This window comes from Scyliorhinus canicula, chromosome 1 (genome assembly GCF_902713615.1).
Source record: "Scyliorhinus canicula chromosome 1, sScyCan1.1, whole genome shotgun sequence".
Taxonomy (NCBI): Eukaryota; Metazoa; Chordata; class Chondrichthyes; order Carcharhiniformes; family Scyliorhinidae; genus Scyliorhinus; species Scyliorhinus canicula.
Window position 1 is genome coordinate 107,051,927 of NC_052146.1, and position 27,782 is coordinate 107,079,708.

Here is a 27,782-nt window from a genome sequence, read left to right on the forward strand (position 1 = left end):
TGATAGAATCATAGAATCCTTACAGCGCAGAAGGAGGCCATTCAGCCCATCAAGTCTGCACCGATCTGCGCAACTCCCCGCCCTATCCCCATAACCCCACCTAACCTTTGGACACTGAGGGGTAATTCAGCATGATCAATCCACCTAACCTGCACATCTTTGGAGTATTTAAAAGTTACTTTGTAAACCTTGATTTGAAACTAAGTGTGATTGTCCTTTAAGACAAATAATTAATGAATAGTAGTCAGCAGTGATATTATTAACTGTGGTCTACTTTACTCCACCATTTATTCTTCACACTGGCCATATTCACAGCTGTTAATTTAGGCTATAATATAAACCGTAGTTTTTATAATATTTTCAGGAGTCCCGATAAGGTTAAATTTGAAGGATGATTTAGGAAAGCCAAAGTAAAGGCCAGAATGCAGCATACAGCACATAAGTCCCAGCCAGGACTACCTATCGTGCTGGTGCCAATCCTGGCCGGCTTTTAAGTACCTGATTCATGAGACCCAGCTGCTAGGCCTCTGCCCCTCAGCAGGGGAGCTCGTATTCCACTAGCCCCACAAGGAGATCCATTGCGTCATCCCCATGGGTCTGGTGAGGGTTATTACACATCCATGTATTTTCCCAGGACTTCGTACAACTCGCCTGAACCTATTTTAAAGGTCTGCCACCAATCTAGACACAGCCTCTGCAACCAGTTGCAACCCAACAGATTGGGTCCGGGCTCCTGAACCTGTAGGCAACTGGAGCCGTCGTTGTTCCAATGATGGACAATGGTTCTCCCGTATATGGCACCAATCATGCCTTAGTGTCCCTTAGATCCAGGTGTTGGATCCCTGTACTGACTGTCCAATGACGGAGACAACAGCCTGTGCCTATTTCCATCTGTAGTGGGTGGTCATTTACCTGGATGGTGAACTTGATGGGGGCTACTTTTAGTGCCCAAATGCAATTTAGTTGTATGCAATCATCCTCCTCGGGTTGTGCTAAGTGTGAAGCCGTGGCTCTGGATAGACAGGACCCGTAACCAGGGCGACGTGTTCGCTGATGGTTTTGGTATCCATTATCCCCATGCAACCACAGGTACAGGATCATTGTGAGTCGTCCTCCTGGAGCTGAAGAGAGATATCTCATCGGGCTGCAGTGGCTCTTGGCCAATGGGTCTGACCACAATATTGCTATGGTGGCGATTGGATGCATAGGCTCTGCTCTTGGGGGGCATGATTCGGCCAATGCTATTTACCTCCATATTCATGCAGCCCTGCAGTTCCTGGACTCCTCCACGTTTTCATGTGAGCGGTATAATTCAACGGCCTTTCTTAAGTTCAAAGAAGGTTCTGCTAATAACCTATGTTGGGTTGCCATGTTGTTTATGCCACACACGAGGCGGTCTCGCAGCATCTGTGGAATGGATGGCCCATAGTCGCAATGCTCGGCCAACTTTTGTAGGTGCGTCAGGAATTCCGTGACCAACTCCGCGAGGCTCACCCGGCCTTGTTGAACCTGTACTTAAGTACAGTCACCAAGGGTTTGGGGTCGTAATGGTTTGCCACAAGTTCAACCAGCTTGTCAAAGTCTTTGAATCTGGGACAATTGGGTAAGTAAGACTCTTGATCACACTAAAGATTGGAATTCCACAGGCAGTCAGGTGTATTACCTTTTGTTGGTCGTCTCCCATAATTGTATTCACCTGAAAGAAATACCACATCCATTCAGCATACTGGGCCCAATCCTCTGCACCTACATCAAAAGCTTTAAGTCTCCCAAAAAGCAGCATTTTAAAACTTGCTCTGACTTTGCTCTTGTGCTGAGGAATTCAAAAGTGGTCCTTTTTTAAAGAATTAATTTACGGGATGTGGGCGTCGCTGGTTAGGCCGCCATTTATTGCCCAGCCATAGTTGCCCTTCAGAAGCTGGTAGTGAGCTTATTTCTTGAACTGCTGGAGTCCTTGAAGTGTTGGTACACCCACTGTGCTATTAGGGAGGGTGTGTCAGTTGTCCAGAATCATAGCTGTAGTTTTCCCTTGTCACTGGGATAATATTTTCAGGAGTCCCAAGAAGGTTACACAAAGAACGTTTATTTAGATAAACAAAAGGTCAAAATGCAGCATACAGCACATAAGTCCCAGCCAGGACTACCCATCATCCCAGTCCCAATCCTGGCTGGCTTTTAAGTACCTGGTTCACGAGCCCCAGCTGATAGGCCTCCACCCATCAGCGGAGGGAGCTCATATTTCACGAGCCCCATGGGAAATCAATTGCATCATCCCCATGGGTCTCGTGAGGGCTATTACAGTTTTACTTTTCAGGATAGTCTTACTAAAATAAAAGCTGCTGTTGTTTCACAGAAGGCAGAGCCTTATTACATTTGATGATCCTTCAACTACAAGCCAGAGTAGAAGTAGAGATGTTAACAATGTTCAGCACCATTCACAACTTCTCAGATACTGATGCAGTCTATGTCAAAATGCAGTAAGATCTGGGCAATATCCAGACTTGGACTGACAGGTGGCAAACAACATGGCTGCCACACAGGTGTCAAGCAATGACCACCTCCGGCAAGAGAGAATCTAGCCATCACTCTTTGACATTGAATGGCATTACCATCGCTGAATACCTTACAATCAACATCCTGGGGATTATCACTGACCAGTAGCAGACCATTCCGGGACACCCTTGTTAAATTGAGAACTGTTTGGTTTTTGAACTGGAACCATTCTCGAGTTCCAGCCATATTGTAAGTTTTTTGAGTGTAGAAATGACTACTTGTTCACCACCTCACCCAGCTGCCACTGACATTCCTTCACGAGCGGGTGGGGGATCCTTTGTGGCTTGTGTCTCTCCTGAATGTAACCCTGTGGGCATTTTTAAGGCATTCAATTCCATGAAGAGCTTTAGAAACTCTTTTCTGTATTTGGAGCCAGGTCCTTGCTGGTTGACATCAATCCATTGCAAGAGGTTAAACACGACACAGGCATCGCGGCTTAATCGAGTAGTCCTGTTTATGGACCACGCAGAGGGTTGGATCATTTTCTCCCTATAATAATCTTTATCAGTGTCACAAGTAGGCTTACATTAACACTGCAATGAAGTTACTGTGAAAATCCCCGAATCGCCACAATGTTCGGGTACACTGAGGGAGAATTTAAAATGTCCAATTCATCTAACAAGCACCTTTTTCAGGATTTGTGGGAGGAAACCGGAGCGCCCGGAGGAAGCCCATGCACACACGGGGAGAACGTGCAGACTCTGCACAGACAGTGACCCAAGCCGGGAATTGAACCTGGGTCCCTGGCGCTGTGAAGCAACAGTGCTAACCAATTGTGCCTCAGAGCCGTTTGCAGGATGCCTTTGAGTGGAAGCCGGATTCCTCGTACAGCATGAAGTGAAGTATCCATTGTTTCAACTTGGAGGTCTTCGAGCCATGAGCTTGAACTTTACACTTTCCACACCAACTGGCTTTTAGACAGGGGTGGGGGGGGGGGGGGGGGTTGAAACTGCAGGGAATGGGATTACCTCCGGATTCCCGCCTATCCCATCCACAGATTTTAAGCTAAGGCTGGGAAGCCTGTCCTTTCCCCAATTGAGGTCCTTAAGTGGTCAATTAATAGTGGCACTATATTGTAATGGTGCTCAGGAAACCTTCATAGTATTCTGTATATCAACACCAAGATTTTATTAGCTACTTATAACTATATATATTAATACGGTAAAGGGTACAGGCAAAGAGCTATCTCCACATTCAAATCTTAACATGTCTCTTTTCAACTCCACATTGGTCCTAGGTCTGGGTCATGTGCCTTCTTACATTACTCTGTGGGTGGTACTGTACTCAGACCCTATACTACAGTAACTATTTATTTGTCCACATTGTGAATCTTCACGGAAACACCATCATTAACAGCCTTTGCCCTAAATTTAGAATGAGTTATTTTGTTCTATATTAATTCAGTTGAAGAAAATATCAATTTCTCCCTTTTGCAAACTTCTCCGCCAAGTTCCTATAGCTTTTTGTATGAATTTAGATTACCCAATTATTTTTTTCCAATTAAGGGGCAATTTAGCTTGGCCAATCCGCCTACCCTCCACATCTTTGGGTTGTGGGGGTGAAATCCATACAGACACGGGGAGAATGTGCAAACTCCACACGGACAGTGACCCAGGACCGAGATCGAACCCAGGTCCTCAGCGCCGCAGGCAGCAATGCTAACTACTGGGCCACTGTGCTGCCCCCAAGTTCCTATAGTTGACATCATTACACCTGATAAGGTTCACAAGTACCGTTATCTTCAGTTTACGTCATGATCATAATGTTGTCATGCTCTAATCAGCAATCATTGAGTAAAGGATGAAAAACAAAGGTTGTTGCTGAACTGTTTAATATTAAAGAGGACCAGAGTCCTAGACAACTTGTTCCTTTCAAGGTATTGGTCAACCCTCAGTTTCTTTGCATTGTCCAGTGAGACTGCTCAAGTGGCAATCTCAGCCAAGTCACGCTGAGGGTGAAGGGAAGCAGAATTGGTCAACCTCCCCTTCACATCTATGTTTCTGAAGCATGCTTGTGATCCTCTGAGTTACCATTTAGTTTTGCAGCCAGCTTGTTTGCTCAGGCAGTAGAACTGGGAGCAAAGCAAGAGCAACAAAGTTGAAAAACTGCAGGTAAATAACTTCACAAATTCACATTTGCAGCGGGTGAGAGGGGGCATTTGTAATTCTACCTTTTGACTTCACTCTTTAACATAATTTTACGCTTAAACAAGAACTTCTTTCACAAAGTATTCGGAAATGACGTTTGCTGTTACTGCCAGTTACTTAGCAACAGCTCCTTGGAAGCAAACACGTCTCGAGTCCCCAGTGTCAAACATTGTAGCTGTACAGCCAGCTCAATTGCTGCTTCTTTCACGTCTCTTCTCTCCACCTGTCTCTGTTCATGGGTTCAGTTACAGACCACAAGGCGACTTCTTCTCTTCACCAACCGGGAAGATTGAAGACTGTGAAAAACCAGAGAGTCACCACACTCACACAGCAGCCGCCCAACATGAACAAGTCAATAGTAAGTCAATATATCATTTGGAGCTATTCTGCTGTATTACCAGGCTACAGGAGAAGATTGAAACATAAAAATGGTGAGGCCCTCTTTTCCCCATGCCTGCCTATTTAATAAAACTTAAATCTGAAACTGGCTTCACTCGAAAACAACCCTCTGCACTATATAGAGTCCAAGGACAATGTTGATTAAAAACGAGATTATTGTTTGGGACTGAGGTTAGATGTGCAGAGCAATATATGAATAGCAATGAGTCCCAGTAATTCAGTTGAGTGGTTTCAATGTAATAAGCTGTGTGATTTAAGCTCGAATATTCTGAGCAAGTCAAAATTTAGAGCCTTGTTTTAAAACTGTCAGTGCATTTTATAATATTAGTGTACCCACCACGGCATTGCTCACACTCAGTTTACAGTCCTATTGTACTGTGCGGGATATGATGATGCCAGCAAATTGCAGAAGTGACCCTTCAAGGATGTGAAGGTGTACATTGAGCACCCACCGATTATTCAGAGTTTATCTGGAGTTTGGAAATGGCTGCAGCTGAAAAACATAGAGCAGTTTAATATTGTTTCACACCTGTTACCAAGTATGACACCTGGAATGTGACACCTTCACCTCAGATATATCGTTTAGTAAGAGTATTGGATCTCCTGCGGCATTGCTGACATTAATGTACAAGAGATGATATCTTGTAAAAGAGGTGCTATCATACCACACAATGTGCAATGTATTACTCTCATGTGCAGATAAAGTGTTTTTTCTTGAAGGTCATAAAGTTTAATTAGATGAGCTGAAGTATTTATAGCCTTGGGAGCTAACCTTTTTATAAGCAGAAATTAACAGTATAATAATACCATAACTTGGAAAAGCATTTGCACTGATCAGACTGAACCCGAAATGTAATAGTTGTGCACAATGACAATGAGTGTGAGTAGAAAATGGCAGAGGCTTTTCCAATGTGAAACTCTTTGCCAGGGCAAAGGGTGGCATAGTGGTAATGTCATTGGATGAGCAATCCAGAGTCCCACACTAATTGACACAGATTCAAATCTCACTACAGCAACTGGTGGAATTTAAATTCAATTAATAAAATCTGAAATTCAAAGCTAGTCTCAATAACTCGATGTGGTTAGAAACCTATCTGGATCACTAATGTCCTTTAGAGAAGAAAATCTGCCTCCAGACCCACAGCAATGAGGCTGACATTTAACTCTGCACTCTAAAATGGCAAGCCACTCTGTTCTAAGGCAAAAGGAATCGGCATCAAGTAATAATAATAATCTTTATTGTCACAAGTAGGCTTTCATTAACACTGCAATGAAGTTACTGTGAAAAGCCCCTAGTCGCCACATTCCGGCACCTATTCGGGTACACAGAAGGACAATTCAGAATGTCCAATTCACCGAACAAGCACATCTTTTTGGACTTGTGGGAGGAAACCGGAGCACCCGGAGGAAACACATGCAGACACGGGGAGAACATGCAGACTCCACACAGACAGTGACCGAAGCCGGGAATCGAATCTGAGACCCTGGAGCTGTGAAGCAACAATGCTGCCCACTGTGCAACCATGCTGTCCCTTGCCAGTGTTGGCCTTGCCAGTGATGCCCACAACCCGTGAAAGAATAAAAGAAAACTCCTGTTCAGGACAATAGTCGTTGAGTTGTTCCCACCCGCCCCAGCACATGTGCATAGCTGAGCGCTTGTGTAGTATTTTGATGATAGTGGGTTTGCTAGGCCTTCAGAAACACAAAGGCACGCCACAACCCCCTTCTAGACAGGGCCGGCTCAAGGTACCGGCAACTCGGGCAGTCGCCCGGGGCGCCATGTGCTAGGGGGCACCATGAAGGAGTGCGTGACTGGCGTCAGAGACCCGGCTCCGCGTAAAAGACTCGGGTCCCGCGCATGCGCAGTTGGGCCGGTGCCAACCAGCGCATGCGCGGTGGCCGCACTCCCTCAGGCCGCCCCGCACAAACATGGCGGATGGATCCAGGCTCGCCGGTGGTCACTCCGGCCCCCCCCCCCTCGGGCCCACTCCGGCCCCCCCCCTCGGGCCCCCTCGGGCCCCCCTCTGCCCCCCCCTCCGCCCCCCCCTCCGGCCCCACCCCGCCCCCGCCCCCCCCCCCCCCCCCCAAGGACGCCGAAGTTCAGCTTGCCCGGGGCGCCAGCAACCCTAGGGCCGGCGCTGCTTCTAGATCGGTGATGTTGCCAGCCACTGCGGCTTACACTTTGTTGACACCTGTTGATGCAAGAGGCCAGGATTGATCTATGGTGTCATTTTCCCAATGGACTTTGCTGAGGAGTATTAACAACTCACTTAACGTCTCTTCATCTGGTGAGGATAGCATATCTCAAAAGATCCAGAACAGCCTACAGACAGACCAGTAACCTTCTTGGAGATCCATATCTCCTTACTCTTGCTCTACTATTACAAACGTAAATAGTATTTACAGTACTGGAACATGCTGGTCTTTATGTTCCACGTGAACCTCCTCCAACCCTAATTTTTTTTACATTAGATTTAGATTTATTATCGCGTGTACCGAGGTACAGTGAAATGTATTGTTCTGGTGATAGTCGAGGCAGATTGCTTCATGCATGAAAACATAGAATAAACAATAAATACATAGACATAGACATTGAATGATACATACAGAATATGGAATATAGTGGTACAACTGTGGAGAAGATGCGGGAAGAAATCAGTTCAGTCCATAAAAGGGCCATTCCGGAGTCTGGTAACAGCTGGGTAGAAGCTGTGTTTTAATCTATTGGTGCGTGTACTCAAACTTTTGTATCTTCTGCCCGATGGAAGAGTTGGAAGGGAGAATAACCTGGGTGGGAGGGGTCTTTGATTGTGCTGTCCGCTTTTCTGAGGCAGCGGGAGGTGCAGAGTCAATGGTTGGGAGGCAGGTTTGCGTGATGGACTGGGTTGTGTTCATGGCTCTCTAGTTTCTTACAGTCTTGGACTGAGCAGTTGCCATACCAGACTGTGATACAGCCGGATAGGATGCTTTCTATGGTGATTCTATAAAAATTGGTAAGAGTCATTCAACTCCTTCCTAACTAATCGGTGTCTACTAGCGCTGTCCTGCAACTTTGGTGATACTGCTGACTCCATGATCAGGGACCAGACCATTTTCGGAGTGTACTCTGATCCTCTGAGAGAGCAGCTTTTAAAAATCAAGAATATGACCCTGCCAGTCGCGATTGAAACATGTACAGTGCATGGGCACGCAAAAAAACGGTATTCCCAATATGAATCAGCTGAAAAGGGGAAACTTGCCTCCCACGAGGCAGAGAGTGTGCAGGCATTTTCCCGGATGCAGCGCCGCAGCCTTGATGAAAGCAGCCATTTTGCGCGCTCTTCCATGCCATGCATGCGCAATGCGACTGGGACAATGAAGCGGCCGATCACCACTATGCGCAGAAACGAACGTCTGCCGACCGCACTGCGCATGTGCGACGACGGACGGAGCGTAATGACGTCATGACGCACCCGAACTGCGGCACCGCCCACTTAAAGAAACACTGCCCTGCAAGAGGCAGGCGATGTTTAAATTGCGGGAAGCCTGGACACAATGCAGCCTTGTGCAGGTCTGCACCACCAGTCAAGGACCAGCGTTCCCAATTCCAACGCCGACACGTTAGGAGTGTCCAGCAAGGTTTACAGGATTCTGATCCTGGCAGTACAACGGACCCAGTGGACGACTGCCTGGAGTCCCCCTACCATGTGGGCATCACTACCACACGTGAACATGCCTCACCGACATCATCACGACGCCTGTCCATCCTCAATGTGGATTCTGAAAACGAATGGCGTGCGGTGCTGCGAGTAAGTCAATGCTCAATCCAGTTCAAGCTGGACACAGGTGCATCTGCCAAACTCCTTTCACAGGCGGATTTCAGCCGCATCAAGAAGCCACCCAAACTCCTTCAGGCGGCCTGCCAGCTCCTGGACTATAACGGCAATGCCATCACAGCACTGGGATCCTGCCATCTGCTCGTCTCCAACAAGAACAATCACGCAAGGCTACGGTTTGAGATCGTCAAGCCAGACACGGCCTCCCTGCTCAGCGCACAGGCATGCAAGCTGCTACACTTTGTGCAGCGGGTCTACACAATGACCTCCCCCAACCGGGATCTTCAAGACAGTATTGACAACATCCTCGCTCAGTATCCGGATGTGTTTGACGGGATGGGCACTCTGCCATATCGGTACAAGATCCTGTTGCCGCCTGATGCCACGCCTGTAATCTACGCACCATGCCGGGTCCCAGCTCCACTGACGGAGCGCCTGAAGGCACAGCTCAAGGCTCTTCAGGACCAGGGCATCATTTCTGAAGTTACGGAACCGACGGACTGGGTCAGCTCGATGGTATGTGTGAAAAAGCCTTCAGGGGAGCTGCGCATCTGTATTGATCCCAAGAATCTCAAGAAGAATATAATGCGGGAACACTACCCCATCCCGAAGTGGGATGAACTCACAAGTGAGATGGCACACGCCTGATTTTTCACAAAGCTAAATGCGTCACAGGGATTCTGGCAAATCCAGCTGGATGAGTCCAGCAGAAGGCTCTACACCTTCAACACACCGTTTGGCAGGTACTGCTGCAATCGTATGCCGTTTGGCATTGTCTCAGCCTCGGAGATCTTCCATAGAATCATGGAGCAGATGATGGAGAGCATTGAAGGGGTTTGTGTGTATGTGGATGACGTTATCATGTGGTCCACAACCCCCGAAGAGCACATCTCTCGTCTCCAGCAGGTATTCCGCCGTGTCCATGCCAATGGCCTCAAGCTGAACAGGGCAAAGTGTTGCTTAGGTATGTCGACACTGAAGTTTTTAGGTGACCAGATATCTCAACAGGGCATGTGCCTGGACGCAGACAAGGTCAAGGTCATCAAAGCCATGAAGACCCTTGAAGACAAGAAGGCGATACTGCATTTTGTAGGCATGGTAAACTTCTTGGGCAGATTTATCCCAAACCTGGCCTCACACACCATGGCCCTCAGACACCTGGTGAAAAAGTCTACTGCCTTTGAGTGGCAGGCAGCTCATCAAGCAGAGTGGTTGGAGCTGAAAGCCAAGCTCACCACTGCACCTGTATTGGCATTTTTTGACCCTGACAGGGAATCAAAATCTCGACAGATGGGAGCCAGGACGGCATCGGCATGGTGTTGCTCCAGCGTGATGACATCTCATCCTGGGCATCGGTTGCCTACTCATCACAGGCAATGACACCCACTGAGCAGTGGTATTCCCAAATTGAAAAGGAATGCCTGGGCCTGCTTACTGGAATTCTTTAGTTGCATGATTATGTCTACGGCCTGCCGACGTTCACTGTCGAGACGGACCGTAAGCCTCTGGTCCACATTATCCACAAGGACCTGAACGACATGACGCCCCGGCTGCAGCACATCCTCCTCAGACTCCGGAGGTATGACTTTGAACTCGTGTACATGCCTGGCAAGGAGCTCATTATTTCGGATGCCTTGTCCCGCTCCATAACCTTGCCTGCTGACCCGCCAGCATTCATCCAACAGATCAAATCACAGGTGCAGCTGTGGGCCAGCAACCTCCCGCTGTCGGATGAAAAGGTGATCCGCATTCGCGTGGAGACAGCCAAAGATTCTCTTCTGCAGTGTGTCATGCGCCACATCGCCAATGGCTGGCAAAAAGAGCAGTGCCTTCAATTCTTCAATGATTAGGACGACCTGACAGTAGTTGATGGTATCCTCCTGAAGCTGGACCGCATTGTCATTCCACTCAGTCTCCAGAGCTTGGTGCTCCGGCAAATCCATGAAGGTACACCTGGGTGTTGAGAAGAGTAGGCGCAGAGCCAGGCAGGCTGTCTACTGGCCTGGGATTAGTCAGGACATCTCAAATATGGTCCTCAACTGTCCGACCTGTCAACGCTTCCAGCCAGCACAGGGTAAGGAGACACTTCAGCAGCACAAAACCGTGACCTCCCTGTGGTCCAAGGTGGACATCGACTTCTTTCATGGCAATGGTCATGATTATGTGTTAATCATTGATTATTTTTACTATTACCCAGAAGTGATGAAGCTTTCGGACCTCACATCCAAGACCGTCATCAAGGCCTGTAAGGAGACGTTCACCAGGCATGGTGTTCCACTCACTGTCATGAGTGACAATGATCCTTGCTTCACCAGCCAAGAATGGTCAAGAGTTGCGCAGCTATATCAGTTTCATCACATCACTTCCAGCCCACATTACCCGCAGTCCAACGGGAAGGTTGAGAAAAGGGTGCACATAGTGAAGCAGCTCATCTGCAAGGCTGCGGATTCTGCTTCTGATGTTAACCTTGCGCTGCTTGCGTACATGCCTCTGTCTACCGGCATGTCTCCGGCTCAACTCCTGATGAACAGGGACCTGCGGATGACGCTTCCAGCCATACTCTTGCCTGACCTGGATCACCTCCCGGTGCTGCAGAAGGTGCAGAAACTCAGTGGACCGGCAAAAGCAGATCTATGATGCTCATGCCACTGATTTGCCTGCGCTACTCCCAGAGAATGCTGTTCGGATCAAGCTACCTGAGGGAGGCTGGTCAGCTCCAGCTGCTGTTGTTCGACAGGCTGCTCCCCAATTGTATGTTGTGTGTATGGCTGATGGCTCTGTTGTGCGATGCAACAGACAGGCACTGCGCACAGTTGCCCGGCCGCAACCACACTCTTCATTGATTCCATCCGTTATTGTGCCACCTCCTGATACTTTGAACCACGAGGCCATCAGTCAGGCTTCAATCCCGCCTATCAAGGCGCCGTCGTCCCCACCACTACTTCTCTGGCGGTCGACCAGGATCAGACGCAAGCTCCAGAGACTGGACTTATGAACACTTGTTTTGTTTGCCATGTTCTGTTTTCGCACCTTAGACACCGGTTTTTACATGTACTGTATGTAAATAAGTTTGTTTTTTGGCCTACACATGTAAATACTTTCACATAGGCCATAGAAAAATATTTCAAAAGGGGAGATGTCATGATATGCAGACATGCTCATAATGAGATACAGACAGGCAGCTAATGAATACAGAGAACAAGACATAACCAATCAGCAGGCAGAACACTTGGGGGTGGTATCCCACTATAAAAGGCACGAGGCACTCACACTCCGCCTCTTTCCACTGGTGACATCTACAGTGTTAGTCAGGATGTATATATTATATAACTCCGACAGCATGTGGCTAAGAGCTAGTCTGGTTCAGCCAGACAGATTAATCACACTAGGTTAGCAGAGGGTCGGACTCACAGAGGATTAAGCTAACTGTGTGACAGGTTCAATAAATCATATTGAACTAACTTCAAGGTGTGGAGTATCTCTCAGGTAAAGCTGCATCCAGTTGCAGCCCGTGTTATCTTACTGTGCTTAACACGACAGGGTGGAACTAATTAGGGTGCTCTTTCAAAGAGCTGACATAGATACAATGGGACAAATGGCCTTCTCTTGTGTTATACCACTCTACAACAAGCTTGACTTTAAGAAGGCAAACCTCACTGTAAAGCTTTTAGCTCCACTTTGAATTGATAGTAAAATTGACCTTTGGTCCTGCAGTATCAATTGCTGCTTTATCTGGAGTTGCTGCTGTTCCCTGACAGGTCTGGGTCCTATAGCACAAGGACAATCCCTAGCAACCAGGGGAAAATGAGTTTCAGCTGCTTCAGCATTGTTAATGTGGAGCAATCTCATTAATGTTTTGACAAAGAAAATAAAATAGGATTGAGCTAAAGACCCCATTAACCCGGTGGCGCTGTGGGTTAACCCTGTAGCCTCACGGCACCGAGGTCCCAGGTTCGATCTCGGCTCTGGATCACTGTCCGTGTGGAGTTTGCAGATTTTCCCCGTGTTTGCGTGGGTTTCACCCCCACAACCTAAAGATGTGCAGGCTAGGTGGATTGGCCCCTCAATTGGAAAAAATTGATTGGGTACTCTAAATTTATATTAAAAAAGACCCCTTTAACCTTTAGTTTCTAATTTATCATTGGGTGGATTTTCAGCTTGCCCCACAGTTTGGTTTGCAGCTACAGAGGCAGCCCGCTATTGGTAGGTGGTGGGATCTTCCAGTCCTGCCGATGTTACTGGATTTCCTGTTCACATACTGGGTCGCCATTGGTGGGACTGGGAGACGCCACCGGCAGGAAAGGCCAGGGAATTTTAGCCGTTGGGGGGATTCTCTGCTTCCCCAACCACAAGTTTCTCAGCGGCGCACCGTTCGCTGGCGGTCGAATTCTGCCTTCCCACCACTTGTCAATGGGATTTTCCATTAAAACCACCCCACACCGTTGGAAAGCCCACAGGCGGGGGGGGGGGGGGGGGTGCTGCAGGCAGAAACAGAGGTTACCAACAGCCGGAGAAGTCCAGCTATTATGTTTTCATCATTTTTTAATAAACAATAGTTTTTGGTAAAATAGGTGAACGAAAAATTTAAGAAATCAGTTTTACCTGATACTTCTTAAATTCCTATTCATTTTTTTTTTTTTTTTATAAATTTAGATTACCCAATTATTTTTTCTATTAAGGGGCAATTTAGCATGGCCAATCCACCTACTCTGCACATTTTTGGGTTGTGGGGGCGAAACCCACGCAGACACGGGGAGAATGTGCAAACTCCACACGGACAGTGACCCAGAGCCGGGATCGAACCTGGGACCTCAGCGCCGTGAGGCGGTTGTGCTAACCACTAGGCCACCGTGCTGCCCTTAAATTCCTATTCATGACAATATAGAATCATTGTACAGCAGTCATTATCAAACTCAGGGTCAAGACCTACGGGTGGCTCGCGGGCGGGTGTCGGGAGGGTCGTGGGTCGTCGGTCATGGCATTCCTGAATGCCAGAAGTTCCCAATGTCCGCGACTGGCTTTCAGAACGTTGGCCATCCCGCGCATGGGTGTCCCCTCAGCTGTGCGCAGGCCCAGAGCCCAGCAAGGCAGACCACCTCCTCCTGACTTTTGCGCACTGACCCAGGAACAGATTCTTTTTAAAGGTCAACGGAGTCTTCTCTTCATAAGCAGTGGCAGAGAGCAGGTCACATGCCCTGTACACTGACATCACGGGCTCTGGATGCGAGAGGGATTCCTCCAATTTGCAGCTGCCAGCAATGCTGGTGTGACCACCAGGACCTCTGGTGAACAGCTCATGAAGAAGAAGCTGAAATCAGGAACAAAGTAGCATAAAATGATGGGAGAGATTCTCTGTTGCCCGCCGATATCATAATCAGCGATTGGGCGGAGAATCCACTCCGACGGCCAAATTGAGGGTGGCACCAGTTTGACGCTGGTCAGCCATGCTCCTCCCCCTCGGAAGTGGCATAATCACGTTGCGCACCCCATGCTGTTGCAACGCTGTTGGCAGGTCATCGGAAGGCCCTCCTGCGATGATCCGCCCATGATGGCCCGAGTTCCTGACCACATAGTGGACGTGCGGTCTGAGTGGTCGGGAACCCAGTATGGCGGCTGCGGACTGCGTCCAGCGCCGTGACACTTGGCCAGGAGCCGTGCCGCTGAACGGGGGGGGGGGGGCTTCCGCGAGGCCTGGGGGGCTGGTGGGGGTGGCCAGGGGGTGGCCTGTGGGGTCATGGATAATGGGTTGGGTCATGTTGTACGCCGCGACCGCTGCAGGTCGTCCGCGTGCGCTTGCATGGCCAGAGACCCGACCATTTTCCGGCCGTTTTCGGCGCAGGAGCTGGGAGTTTCACCTGGCGCCACTGCTAGCCCCTCACCGATCCCAGAATCGGTGACGGTTTGGCACCAATGTTGGTATCTTAAAACACCCATGAATTCTCCGTTTCAGTCGGCACTTAGCCATTGAAACAGAGAATCCAGCCCGATTTCATGATGCTTATTAATTGTGCCACTGCAAATCAGGATGCAAAGCTCTTGTGTGTTATATCCAGGGAAGCACTGACAAATGTAAGATAAAAACCCTCAAAACTTCAATGACTAAGAATAATGAGTTCAAGGACAAACCTCTTGATTTTTTTTCAACGGATGCAACTTAATTTATCAGCTGAAGTCGTTTGCAGAAATGTCACGTTGAATGACAAAGCAAGTGAGGTTATGAGGACCAAGTAGGTTCACCTGTCACATTAAAGGTAAGCGTTGTTTGTAGTATACATATACAATTTGGAGGAAAATGTAGCCGGTCTGATTAGTAAGTTCACAGATGACACCAAGGTTGGCGGAGTGGCAGATGTTGTTGAGGATTGTCAGAGAAACAGCAGGACATAGATAGGTTGGAGACTTGGGCAGAGAAATGGTAAATGGAGTTTAATCCAGACAAATGTGCGGTAATGCATTTTGGTAGGTATAACGTAGAGGGGAAATACACCGTAAATGGCAAATCTCAGAGGAAGATAGAAAGTCAGAGAGATCTGGGCGTGCAGATCCACAGATCTTTGAAAGTGGCAAAAAGTGGACAAGGTAGTCATGAAAGCATATGCAATGTTTGCTTTCATTGGACGGTGTATCAAGTATTAAAACTGGCAAAGCATGCTACTGTTGTATAGAACCTTGATAAGGCCGCACTTGGAATTGTTATGGGCCAGGGTTTAGAGAACCCCAAAGTGTATCATGGAGTCCGCCTGACCCACAACTTTTACTAGATTGTGGTATGGTGAGCACACGGCCCACTCTACAGGTGTGGTACAGCAGAAATGGAAAAGTATTTTTTAAAGCAAAACAATGTTTATTCTATGAACCCAAGTTAACCTTTTTAAAACATACATTGAACATCTTAGCAACCATTAATTCAAATACAACCCCCAAAGACTACAACAATAAGTAAACCTTTAAGCTTTCCTTTTTAACATCCATACGACTTAAAAACAAAATCTTTATCTGAAGTACTGAAAACATTTATAATTCTGAATTCACCAGATGATCAAGAGATAGTGTTTTGATGGCAGAGAGAACAGCAGTACACCTGCTTGGTCTGGCTTCAGCTCCAACACTGAAAACAAAACTAAAACACACCCTGCAGCCTGCTCAAAAATGAAAGTAAAATGCTGACAGACATCCCAGCTCCACCCACTCTCTGACATCACTGCAGTAGTAAACACCCATTTCTTAAAAGGTACTCTCACTACAGATATTTATATACACACCAATTTATAAACCCCATTTCTTAAAGATACACGCACATGACACCTCCCCCAAGGAAAAAAAGTAAACCATCAACTTCAAGATGGTTTCATTTTTCACCTTTTCACCATCCTTTAAGAAATGCACACAGTAAAAATACTTTTTTGTTGCAAAAAAAACAACACATGCCAACAGGTACAACAATATAGTCCATTTTTTGTTTTTCCTCCAACTGGAATCCTTCTCAATTGACAGTCTCTTTCAACAAGAAGGTCTCTGCATGATCCATCTATTTCTCTACGCCTCGGCATTTCTCCTTAAAGTCAGAGACTTTAGTTCAATCTGATCACAGAGCCCCCTGCAATTCTCCAACACAGGAGCATTGGTCATCACAGCTTTCAGGCAGTCAACTGCCTGTTGAAATTCCGCTGTCCATTGACATTTTCAATGTTTTTTCAGCAAGTCCATCAGTGGAGCAATCACGCTACAACACTTTTGCACAAATGTTTGTAGCCACCGAAGTTGGCCATTTCCCGAAATACAAAATGGAGGAACACAAAGCATACAGGATAAAATGGACAATGTTTGCAGCCCCAGCAGGCTGAGCCTAGCAGGTGTGGATTCTGTCTGTTAAGAAAGCAGACAGCACCGAAACGAACGTTCCGCATACTAATGAGGCAATCTCCGGGATAGTTAGCATGTTAATGGAGCGATTCCAGAGACAATGGACACAAATGGGGAAGCAACTGCAACATTGTAAAGGATAGCAGACACTCAGGCACCAACAGGGTTCGGAAACAAAGAGTCTGAGAGCCCGCCCAGTAGCTAAGGAACAGCCTCAGTATTGGGGGGATTCAAACATATCGATTGGGAAGAGACCCAATCGATTCCAAGCAGGAAAGGGAGTCCGCCTAAAGGGGCGCGGATCCCTGGGACCTATAAAAGACAGGTCCCACACATGGTTCAGTCTTCTCGTCCAGCCCTCCTCTCTCTTTGACCAGCACTCCTCCGTGGACCAGCACCTCGACTAGCTTTTGCCAAGAAGACCCTGAAGGAGAGAGAGGAGAGGGTTCGGACAGCAGCCGCCAACAAGTAAGTGTCTCACAACGATCGCTACCAGAGATAGACACTCCTGACCCCTTTTAACTTATACCAACCTGAAGTCTGCAGACCAGAGCAGAGCAAGAGGCCTTGTTCCCTGACCCGGCAGTTCCTTCGAGATAAGTATTAGTTTATTTAGCAGTTAGGAATAGCTTAATCCTTTTAGCGTGTGCATGGGTAGTTATTATAATTGTATTATAATAAACTCAGTTGTTTGAACTTACTAATTGGTGTATGATTTTATTGCTTTGAACTTCACCTTGAACTTGTGGCGGTATCTTAACGATACCTTGCGACTCCAGAGCTAAGTAAAGAGACAGAGCCAAATTGAGTGTTAAGCACACTCACCCAGAACGACCAACATTTAGTACCTTTCTCTTTCTTTTTGTTCTGCGAGGGCTATTCTTTCTTTTCTCCTTTCTTCTCTCTCTTTTTTCCTCTCTCTCTCTTTCGTATTCAAGCTGCTTTAATTCTTTCTCATATTCCATTTGTTTAATTTGCAACTGAATTTTTGCTATTTCCAATGAGACAAACTGTATCTCAGGTAACTTTAAATGCTTAGCCACCGCCATAATTACCTCATCTTTTCGCATTTTGTCAGTTAATGTTAGCTGCAATGTTTTTGCTAAATCTAACAGTCTGCTTTTAGTCTCTGTCCTTAAGGTACTGCTTGTGACCGTCTCCACCCCCAAAAACTTCAGAGCCTCTGAAAGAGGCATTGTCCACAGCACACACCCCACTTAAGCTAGATGCCACACCTGAAAAGCACCCACAATATGCTCACCCATATTGTTTAAAGTCCGTGAGGCAAAGTTTAGAGGAGATGTGCGTGGCAGATTTTTTACCAGAGGGTGGTGAGTGCCTGGAACGCTTTGCCAGGGGAGGTTGTGGAAGCAGATACATTAAAGCCGTTCGAAAGGCATCCCGAAATATACATGGATAGGATGGGTATAGAAGGATACAGCGCAAGGAACTGCTGTGAGTTTTGGCCAAGGGTGGTATCATGACCGGTACAGGCTTGGAGGGCCGAACGGCCTGTTCCTGTGCTGCATTGTTCTTTGTTCTTGAAAATTGTGTATTGCGGAGTTTGATCGGTGTGGGTCGCGGAGGTCAGCTGGCGGGGGACGCAAAACTCAGCCGGCATGGGTCCCGAAAGATGGTCAGTTGGTAAAAATCAGTCCGGGCAAAAAAAAGTTCAAAAAACACTACTGCACAGTAACCATTCAAATTAATACTTTTGGTGCTCATACCGAGAATGGTAAATTGTCACTTACTTTTTTCTTTTCTCGTTTTTTTGTGACAGAATTGGTGCAACTCGAGCTGATCAATGCAAAATATTTTTGGTAAAAATAGTGCTAATTATAGATGCATTTTGTTTCAATTTCTATGGGTTTCCAAACTAAGCATCTGTGCCATCCTTTCTGATCCATCATTTTCGTTCAAATCCATAGCTTTCTGCAACTTTCTGTGCTCCTGTGACACAGGCAATCTCTCAGTTTTTACTCAATAAATTAATTTGTCTGATATGTACTGAATATCCATTTCTTTTCCCGGTAATTAGAAGGAGAATGACAGATTCCTAATCGAAGTAAAACGCATATTCATGGCAACGCTTATATCTCATTGATACAGGAAAGCGATAATAATATGTTAAGGCCAATATATTTTCTAATATATTGATTAAAAGGCAATTTTTCATCTCCAGAAAGCATTTTTAAAAAACAGCGTCCCTTTACTGTGAAGGATCAAAGCTGAGATTTACATCTGGATTGGAGGTTCTGCCTGCAGGGCGGTCTGTCCTGAGGTGGGGGAAGGGCAGGGAATTGCAATGGCCCCCAGGTGTGCCTGATTTCCCATCCAGAAATTTCTCCGCACAGTTGAAGCCTTGCAATTGGCACGCGTGTACCTCAGTTGGATTCTCTTCTAATTGAATTTGGCCTCTTGCCAGAATTCCAGACAGCGGGAGCTAATTAAGGTGGGGATATTTTTACTTCAGCCTCTGCTGCTTTGCTCACCAGTTATACATTGGAGATCCTGGACTCTAAACCCTATCCAGGCAGGCTTCTTAAAGAGCTTTCAAGACCAGCTACAAAGAAATTCTAGTCAATGTTGCTGCCTTTTCATTCATTTTTTTTAGCTCTTGGAAAATCTGCTGTTGTCCTGTTCTGATTGTTCTCTCTCTGTTTTCAGTATTCTTGGGATCATTTTAAGTGGCAGTTTATGATATGCCATTCTTTGGCAGAAAGGTGGCCATTCTTTGGCAGCTCACAAACATGCTGGGCTGGATTCTCCATTATTGGTAGAGTTTTACGCCAGAAAAACTGGCACCAAAAGGACACTAATTCAAAGACTTGCAGGGGGCTAACAGGGACGCGGAGTAGATCTCACAGCGTTTGCTGCAGATATGGACCCCCGCACTTCCGGGCTGGAGGCCGCGCATGCGCCGCCGCCGGCTTCCAGCGGCCGCTCCGTGCTCCATGGCGGACTCGCACCCCGGAGCTAGACCCACAAAAGAGACCACTGATCGACTGCGCGCCCCACCCTCAACCCCCGCACAAGCACTCCCCACCCGCCAATAAGGCCTCCCTTGGCCTCCGAACCGCCCGCCCCCGACCAGGACGGCCACGGACTGAGTCTGCAGCTACCACCCGATGTTCACAAAGGGCGATTGGTGGTTAGTACCACGTCGTCGGGAATTCGGCCCGTTGCGCGCATGTGGATCTCGAGCGATTCTCCGGGGACCGGAGAATTGCGGGAGCGGCGCCGGTCTGAATTTCTGGTTTGACGACCATTCTCCTCCCTGCTGCGCCAAACGCGATTTCAGCGCGGAGGATAGGAGTATCCAGCCCCCTCTCTCTGTACTGCTGTGATACTGTCCCTAATCAAAAACGCAACTCCCCCTCCCCTGCTATCTCCTGGTTTATCTTTCCTATAGTATCTGTACCTCAGAACAATGAGCTGCCAAGTTTCAGTGATAGCTGTAATACCCCAGTCCTATCCATGCCCTTAGTTCATCTGTCTTGCCCGTTAGGCCTCTTGTATTGAATGCCGTTCAATCTGTTTCTCTGCTTTCCACTCCTTACTAGCTTTTGTTTCTATCCTCTCTTTCCTATCCTCCGACTTCCTGCTTTGTTTCCTATCCCCCTGCCACGTTAGTTTAAACCCTCCCCAACAGCGCTAGCAAACAACCCCCCGCCCCAGGAGGGGTCTTTGATTATGCTGCCCGCTTTCCCCAGGCAGCGGGAGGTGTAGATGGAGTCAGTGGATGGGAGGCAGGTTTGTGTGATGGACTGGGCTGTGTTCACGACTCTCTGAAGTTTCTTACAGTCTTGGGCCGAGCAGTTGCCATACCAAGCTGTGGTGCAGCCAGATAGGATGCTTTCTTTGTTGCATCTGTAAAAGCTGGTAAGAGTTAATGTGGACATGCCGAATTTCCTTAGTTTCCTGAGGAAGTATAGGCGGTGTTGTGTTTTCTTGGTGGTAGCGTCGACGTGGGTGGCCCAGGACAGATTTTTGGAGATGTGCACCCCTAGGAATTTGAAGCTGTTAACCATCTCCACCTCGGCCCCGTTGATGCAGACGGGGATGTGTACAGTACTTTGCTTTCTGAAGTCAATGACCAGCTCTTTAGTTTTACTGGCATTGAGGGATAGATAGATTGTTGGCGTTGCACCACTCCACTAGGTTCTCTATATCCCTCTTGTATTCTGACACGTCATTATTCGAGATATGGCACACAATGGTCATATCGTCAGCAAACATGTAGATGGAGTTGTCACACAGTCGTGTGTGTACAGGGCTAAGTACGCAGCCTTGCGGGGCCCCAGTATTGAGGACTATTGTAGGGGAGATGTTGTTGTTTATTCTCACTGATTGTGGTCTGTGGGTCAGAAAGTTGAGGATCCAGTTGCAGAGTGAGGAGCCAAGTCCTAGATTTTGGAGCTTTGGTATGAGCTTGGCTGGGATTATGGTGTTGAAGTCAATAAATAGGAGTTTGATGTAGGAGTCCTTGTTGTCGAGATGCTCTCGGGTTGAGTGTAGGGCCAGGGAGATGGCATCTGCTGTGCACCAGTTGCGACGGTATGCGAACTGTAGTGGATCAAGCCGTTCTGGGAGTATGGTGGTGATGCGCTTCATGATCAACCTATCGAAGCACTTCATAACGACTGAAGTCAGGGCCACTGGACGATAGTCATTGAGGCATGTTACCTGGTATTTCTTTGGCACCGGTATGATGGTGGTCTTCTTGAAGCAGGTGGGGACCTCGGAGTGGAGTACAGACAGGTTAAAGGTGTCCGCGAACACATCTGCCAGCTGGTCCAGGGATCCCGTCCGGACCCGTTACCTTCCAAAGGTTCACTTTCAAGAAAGCCGATCTGTCTTCGGAAGCTGTGATGGTGGGTATGGGTGTGTTATGGGCTGCTGGGGCACTCGACAGATTTCGTTGGTTTCCTGCTCGTAACCCAGCATAGAATGCATTGAATTCATCGGGGAGGGGTGCGCTGCTGCCAGACATACTGCTCAGCTTCGCTTTGTAGCTCGTTATGTTGTTTAGTCCTTGCCATAACCGCCGAGAGTCTGTAATGCTAGTCTGTGACTCTAGCTTGGTTTGATATTCTCTCCTGGCATTCCAGATGGCTTTAGGAAGTTTGTACCTGGATTTCTTGTATAGGTCAGAGTCACCTGACTTGAACACATCAGACCTGTCCTTCAGTAGGGAGTCAATCTCGCGATTAAGCCATGGTTTCCGGTTAGGGAACATACGTACTGCTTTCTTTGGCACACAGTCATCCACACATTTGCTGATGAAGTCTGTGACGGTGGTGGCATACTCATTTAAGTTGGTCGCTGAGTTCTTAAATATGGACCAGTTCACTGTCTCCAAGCAGTCACGTAGGAGCTCTTCTGTTTCCTCGGACCAGTGCTGCACGTCAGTCTTTTTTTAAAAATAAATTTAGATTACCCAATTATTTTTTCCAATTACGGGGCAATTTAGTGTGGCCAATCCACCTACTCTGCACATTTTTGGGTTGTGGGGGTGAAACCCACACAGACACAGGGAGAATGTGCAAACTCCACACGGACAGTGACCCAGAGCCGGGATCGAACCTGGGACCTCAGCGCCGTGAGGTGGTTGTGCTAACCACTAGGCCACAGTGCTGCCTCTGCATGTCCTTCTTAGCTGGATTCTCCCGCTTGAGTTTCTGCTTGTATGCCGGGAGAAGGAGCACCGTCTTATGGTCTGATTTCCCAAAGCGCGATCAGGGGATGGATCGGTAGGCGCCCTTGATTTTTCAATAGCAGTGGTCAAGGGTGTTGTTGCCCCTGGTGGGACAGGAGATGTGCTGGTGGGATTTTGGCAGTACACTCTTGAGGTTGGCATTGTTGAAGTCCCGGTCACGATGAACAAGGCCTCCGGGGGTTCTGTTTCGTAGTTGTTTAGAACTGTGTACAGTTCGTCCAGCGCCTTATTTACTTCTGCCTGGGGTGGGATGTAGATCGCTGTAATAATGGCTGAAATGAACTCATGTGGAAGATAGTGTGGGTTGCACTTCACGGTCAGGTATTCCAGGTCCGGAGAGCAGTAGGTCGCCAGGGTCACCACATCCAAGCACGAGGAGGAGGTATGAGGAGACAAACCCTCCACCCTTCGCTTTGCCTAATGACTTGGTGCGGTCCGCCCGGTGAATAGAGAAGCCTTCAGGTTGTATGGCACAGTCCGGTGAGGCGGGGGGTGAGCCATGTCTCTGTGAAACAGAGCACACAGCAGTCTCTTGCTTCCCTCTAAGAGGTAAGTCCAGCGTTAGGTTCATCCAGCTTGTTTTCGATCGCTTGTACATTTGCCAGGAGCCTACTGGGGAGAGGGGTCTTGAAACTGTGTTGCATCACTCCCACCTGCAGACCGTCGCATTTCCCTCCCTTCCTCGGTCGGCGGCTACAGTTGGATGGTCCCGGGATCCGATGGGAGAAGTCTGACCTTGTGGAAGGTAGGTAGTCCTCGAGAGCCGCGTTAGGGACCTGGAGCTGGAGCTGGATGAACTTCGGATCATTCGGGAGGCGGAGGAGGTTATTGAGAGGAGTTATAGGGAGGTAGTCACACCTCAGGTAAAAGAAGAAGGTAGATGGGTTACCGTCAGGGGAGGGAGAGGGAACCGGCAGGCAATGCAGGGATCCCCTGTGGTCGTTCCCCTCTATAAAAAGTATACCGTTTTGGATACTGTTGCGGGGGACGACTTACCAGGGGTAAGCAATAGGGCACAGGTCTCTGGCACAGAGTCTGTCCCTGTTGCTCAGAAGGGAAGGGAGAAGAGGAACAGAGCACTTGTCATTGGGGACTCCATAGATAGAGGAACAGACAGGAGGTTCTGTGGGAACGAAAGAGACTCACGGTTGGTGTGTTGCCTCCCAGGTGCCAGGGTTCGTGATGTCTCTGATCGTGTTTATGGGATCCTTAAGGGGGAGGGGGAGCAGCCCCAAGTCGTGGTCCACATAGGTACCAATGACATAGGTAGGAAGAGAGATGGGGATTTGAGACAGAAATTCAGGGAGCTAGGGTGGAAGCTGAGAGCTAGAACAAACAGAGTTGTTATCTCTGGGTTGTTACCCGTGCCACGTGCTAGTGAAGTGAGAAATAAGGAGAGAGAGGAGTTGAACACGTGGCTACAGGGATGGTGCAGGAGGGAGGGTTTTGGTTTCCTGGATAATTGGGGCTCGTTCTGGGGTAGGTGGGACCTCTACAAACAGGATGGTCTTCACCTGAACCAGAGGGGTACCAATATCCTGGGGGGGAGATTTGCTAGTGCTCTTCGGGGGGGTTTAAACTAATTCAGCAGGGGGATGGGAACCTAAATTGTAGTCCCAGTGTACAGGATGTTGAGAGTAGTGAGGTCATGGATAGGGTTAAAAGTTCGAAAGAGGGCACCGGCAAGCAGGACGCTGGTTTGAAGTGTGTCCACTTCAACGCCAGGAGCATCCGGAATAAGGTGGGTGAGCTTGCAGCATGGGTTGGTACCTGGGATCTCGATGTTGTGGCGATTTCGGAGACATGGGTAGAGCAGGGACAGGAATGGTTGTTGCAGGTTCCAGGATTTAGATGTTTCTGTAAGAACAGAGAAGATGGTAAAAGAGGGGGGGTGTGGCATTGTTAATCAAGGAAAGTATTACGGCGGTAGAAAGGACGCTTGAGGACTCGTCTATTGAGGTAGTATGGGCCGAGGTTAGGAACAGTAGAGGAGAGGTCACCCTGTTGGGAGTTGTCTATAGACCTCCGAATAGTTCCAGAGATGTAGAGGAAAGGATTGCAAAGATGATTCTCGACAGGAGCGAGAGTAACAGGGTAGTTGTTATGGGGGACTTTAACTTTCCAAATATTGACTGGAAATACTATAGTTCGAGTACTATAGATGGGTCATTTTTTGTGCAGTGTGTGCAGGAGGGTTTTCTGACACAGTATGTAGACAGGCCAACAAGGGGCGAGGCCACATTGGATTTGGTACTGGGTAATGAACCCGGCCAGGTGTTAGATTTAGATGTAGGTGAGCACTTTGGTGATAGTGATCACAACTCGGTTATGTTTACTTTAGCAATGGGCAGGGATAGGTATATACCGCAAGGCAAGAATTATAGCTGGGGGAAAGGCAATTATGATGCTATTCGGCAAGATTTAGGAGGTATAGGATGGGGAAGGAAACTGCAGGGGATGGGTACAATCGAAATGTGGAGCTTTTTCAAGGAACAGCTACTGCGTGTCCTTGATAAGCATGTACCTGTCAGGCAGGGAGGAAGTTGTCGAGCAAGGGAACCGTGGTTTACTAAGGAAGTTGAAGCACTTGTCAAGAGGAAGAAGAAGGCTTATGTTAGGATGAGACATGAAGGCTCAGTTAGGGCACTTGAGAGTTACAAGTTAGCCAGGAAGGACCTAAAGGGAGAGTTAAGAAGAGCAAGGAGAGACACGAAAAGTCGTTGGCGGATAGGATCAAGGAAAACCCTAAGGCTTTCTATAGGTATATCAGGAACAAAAGAATGACTAGTGTAAGATTAGGGCCAATCAAGGATAGTAGTGGAAAGTTGTGCGTGGAATCAGAGGAGATAGGGGAAGCATTAAATGGATATTTTTCATCAGTGTTTACACTGGAGAAAGACAATGTTGTCGAGGAGAACACTCAGGTTCAGTCGACCAGGCTAGATGGAATTGAGGTTCAAAAGGAGGAGGTGTTAGCAATTTTGGAAAATGTCAAAATAGATAAGTCCCCTGGGCCAGATGGGACTTATCCTAGGATTCTCTGGGAAGCCAGGGAGGAGATTGCAGAGCCTTTGTCCTTGATCTTTATGTCGTCTTTGTCGACAGGAATAGTGCCGGAAGACTGGAGGATAGCAAATGTTGTCCCCTTGTTCAAGAAGGGGAGTAGAGACAACCCTGGTAATTATAGACCTGTGAGCCTTACTTCGGTTGTGGGTAAAATGTTGGAAAAGGTTATAAGAGATAGGGTTTATAATCATCTTGAAAAGAACAAGTTGATTAGCGATAGTCAACACGGTTTTGTGAAGGGTAGGTCATGCCTCACAAACCCTATTGAGTTTTTTGAGAAGGTGACCAAACAGGTGGATCAGGGTAATGCTGTTGATGTGGTGTATATGGATTTCAGTAAGGCGTTTGATAAGGTTCCCCACGGTAGGCTATTGCAGAAAATAAGGAAGTATGGAATTGAAGGTGATTTAGCGGTTTGGATCAGTAATTGGCTAGCTGAAAGAAGACAGAGGGTGGTGGTTGATGGCAAATGTTCATCCTGGAGTTCAGTTACTAGTGGTGTACCGCAAGGATCTGTTTTGGGGCCGTTGCTGTTTGTCATTTTTATAAATGACCTAGAAGAGGGTGTAGAAGGATGGGTTAGTAAATTTGCAGATGACACGAAGGTTGGTGGAGTTGTGGATAGTGCTGAAGGATGTTATAGGATACAGAGGGACATAGATAAGCTGCAGAGCTGGGCTGAGAGGTGGCAGATGGAGTTTAATGCGGAAAAGTGTGAGGTGGTTCACTTTGGAAGGAGTAACAGGAATGCAGAGTACTGGGCTAATGGCAAGATTCTTGGTAGTGTAGATGAACAGAGAGATCTCGGCATCCAGGTACATAAATCCCTGAAAGTTGCCACCCAGGTTAATAGGGCTGTTAAGAAGGCATATGGTGTGCTAGCCTTTATAAGCAGAGGGATTGAGTTTCGAAACCACAAGGTCATGCTGCAGCTGTACATAACTCTGGTGCGGCCGCACCTGGAGTACTGCGTGCAGTTCTGGTCACCACATTATAGGAAGGATGTGGAAGCTTTGGAAAGGGTTCAGAGGAGATTTACTAGGATGTTGCCTGGTATGGAGGGAAGGTCTTACGAGGAAAGGCTCAGGGAATTGAGGTTGTTTTCGTTAGAGAGGAGAAGGCTGAGAGGTGACTTAATAGAGACATATAAGATAGTCAGAGGGTTAGATAGGGTGGACAGTGAGAGTCTTTTTCCTCGGATGGTGATGACCAACACGAGGGGACATAGCTTTAAATTGATGGGTGATAGATATAGGACAGATATCAGAGGCAGTTTCTTTACTCAGAGAGTAGTAGGGGTGTGGAACACCCTGCCTGCAACAGTAGTAGACTCGCCAACTTTAAGGGCATTTAAGTGGTCACTGGATAGACATATGGATGAAAATGGAATAGTGTAGGTCAGATAGGCTTCAGATGGTTTCACAGGTCGGCGCAACATCGAGGGCCGAAGGGCCCGTACTGCGCTGTAGTGTTCTATGTTCTATGTTCTAGTTGTGTCTGGCGGGGGTCGGGGCGCTGGCGGGGACCAGCGTGCTGGTCACGTTTCTGGGGTCGCGTCTGTCAGGGTCCCAGGTGCTGGTTGAGATAGTGGGGTTGCTGGGGGGGCATGTTTGCGATCCGGACTGGTCCCGGCGTTCTGCGAGCATGGGAATAACTTACGGTGCATTCGGGTCCTCGCACGGGGTTGAGTTGATTAAATTAAGACTTGCTTTCTAGTTCTTGTTACAGAGATATCATTGGAGCTTCACATTGGTAGCAGAGGATGGTTCCTACTAATATGTAAAAAAAAAAAGTTTTGCAAACCAAGATTTCATCAAATCTTCAAATTCTTCAAATTGGACAACAGACTGTGAGTGGGATTCTCCGTTTCGGAAACTAAGGGTGTGATCCAATGGCCATGCTGCGCCTGAAAAGCGGCTCGCCGTGTCAAAGCATGGCAGATAAAAGCCTGAGACCCCGCTCCTGGGGTCTACCCAGCTCGCAATGCTTCACAAAATCTAATGTAATCTCGTGAGACGCTGCGATGTAAATCCCACCCAACGTGTGTGAGATCACTTTTTGCAAATCTGCATATTAGACCGAGACAACAAGTCTTGCTTTAATGTGCAGATTCCTGAGGTATGCAAGATGTTGGGATGTTGGGATCTATCCCCTTTGCCTTGGAGATCCCAGGCGAGCGCAGTTCAAAACCGGTCCCGACAAATGGAAACCAACTGGAAT

The 27,782-nt window shown here is 47.7% G+C and overlaps 1 protein-coding gene across 2 annotated transcripts in view; it reads left to right on the forward strand.

The window, feature by feature from the left end:
* Positions 1-4,849: 4,849 nt before the first annotated feature.
* LOC119966005 (parkin coregulated gene protein homolog) overlaps positions 4,850-27,782 on the forward strand; it is a 433,653-nt gene continuing 410,720 nt past the window's right edge. The window contains exon 1 of one of the 2 annotated variants that reach the window (XM_038797131.1): positions 4,850-5,058. In XM_038797131.1, the coding sequence (XP_038653059.1) occupies positions 4,936-5,058 (123 nt within the window). In that variant the 5' untranslated portion in view covers positions 4,850-4,935. The remainder of the gene's footprint in view (positions 5,059-27,782) is intronic. The other variant, XM_038797122.1, reaches the window with a different exon arrangement.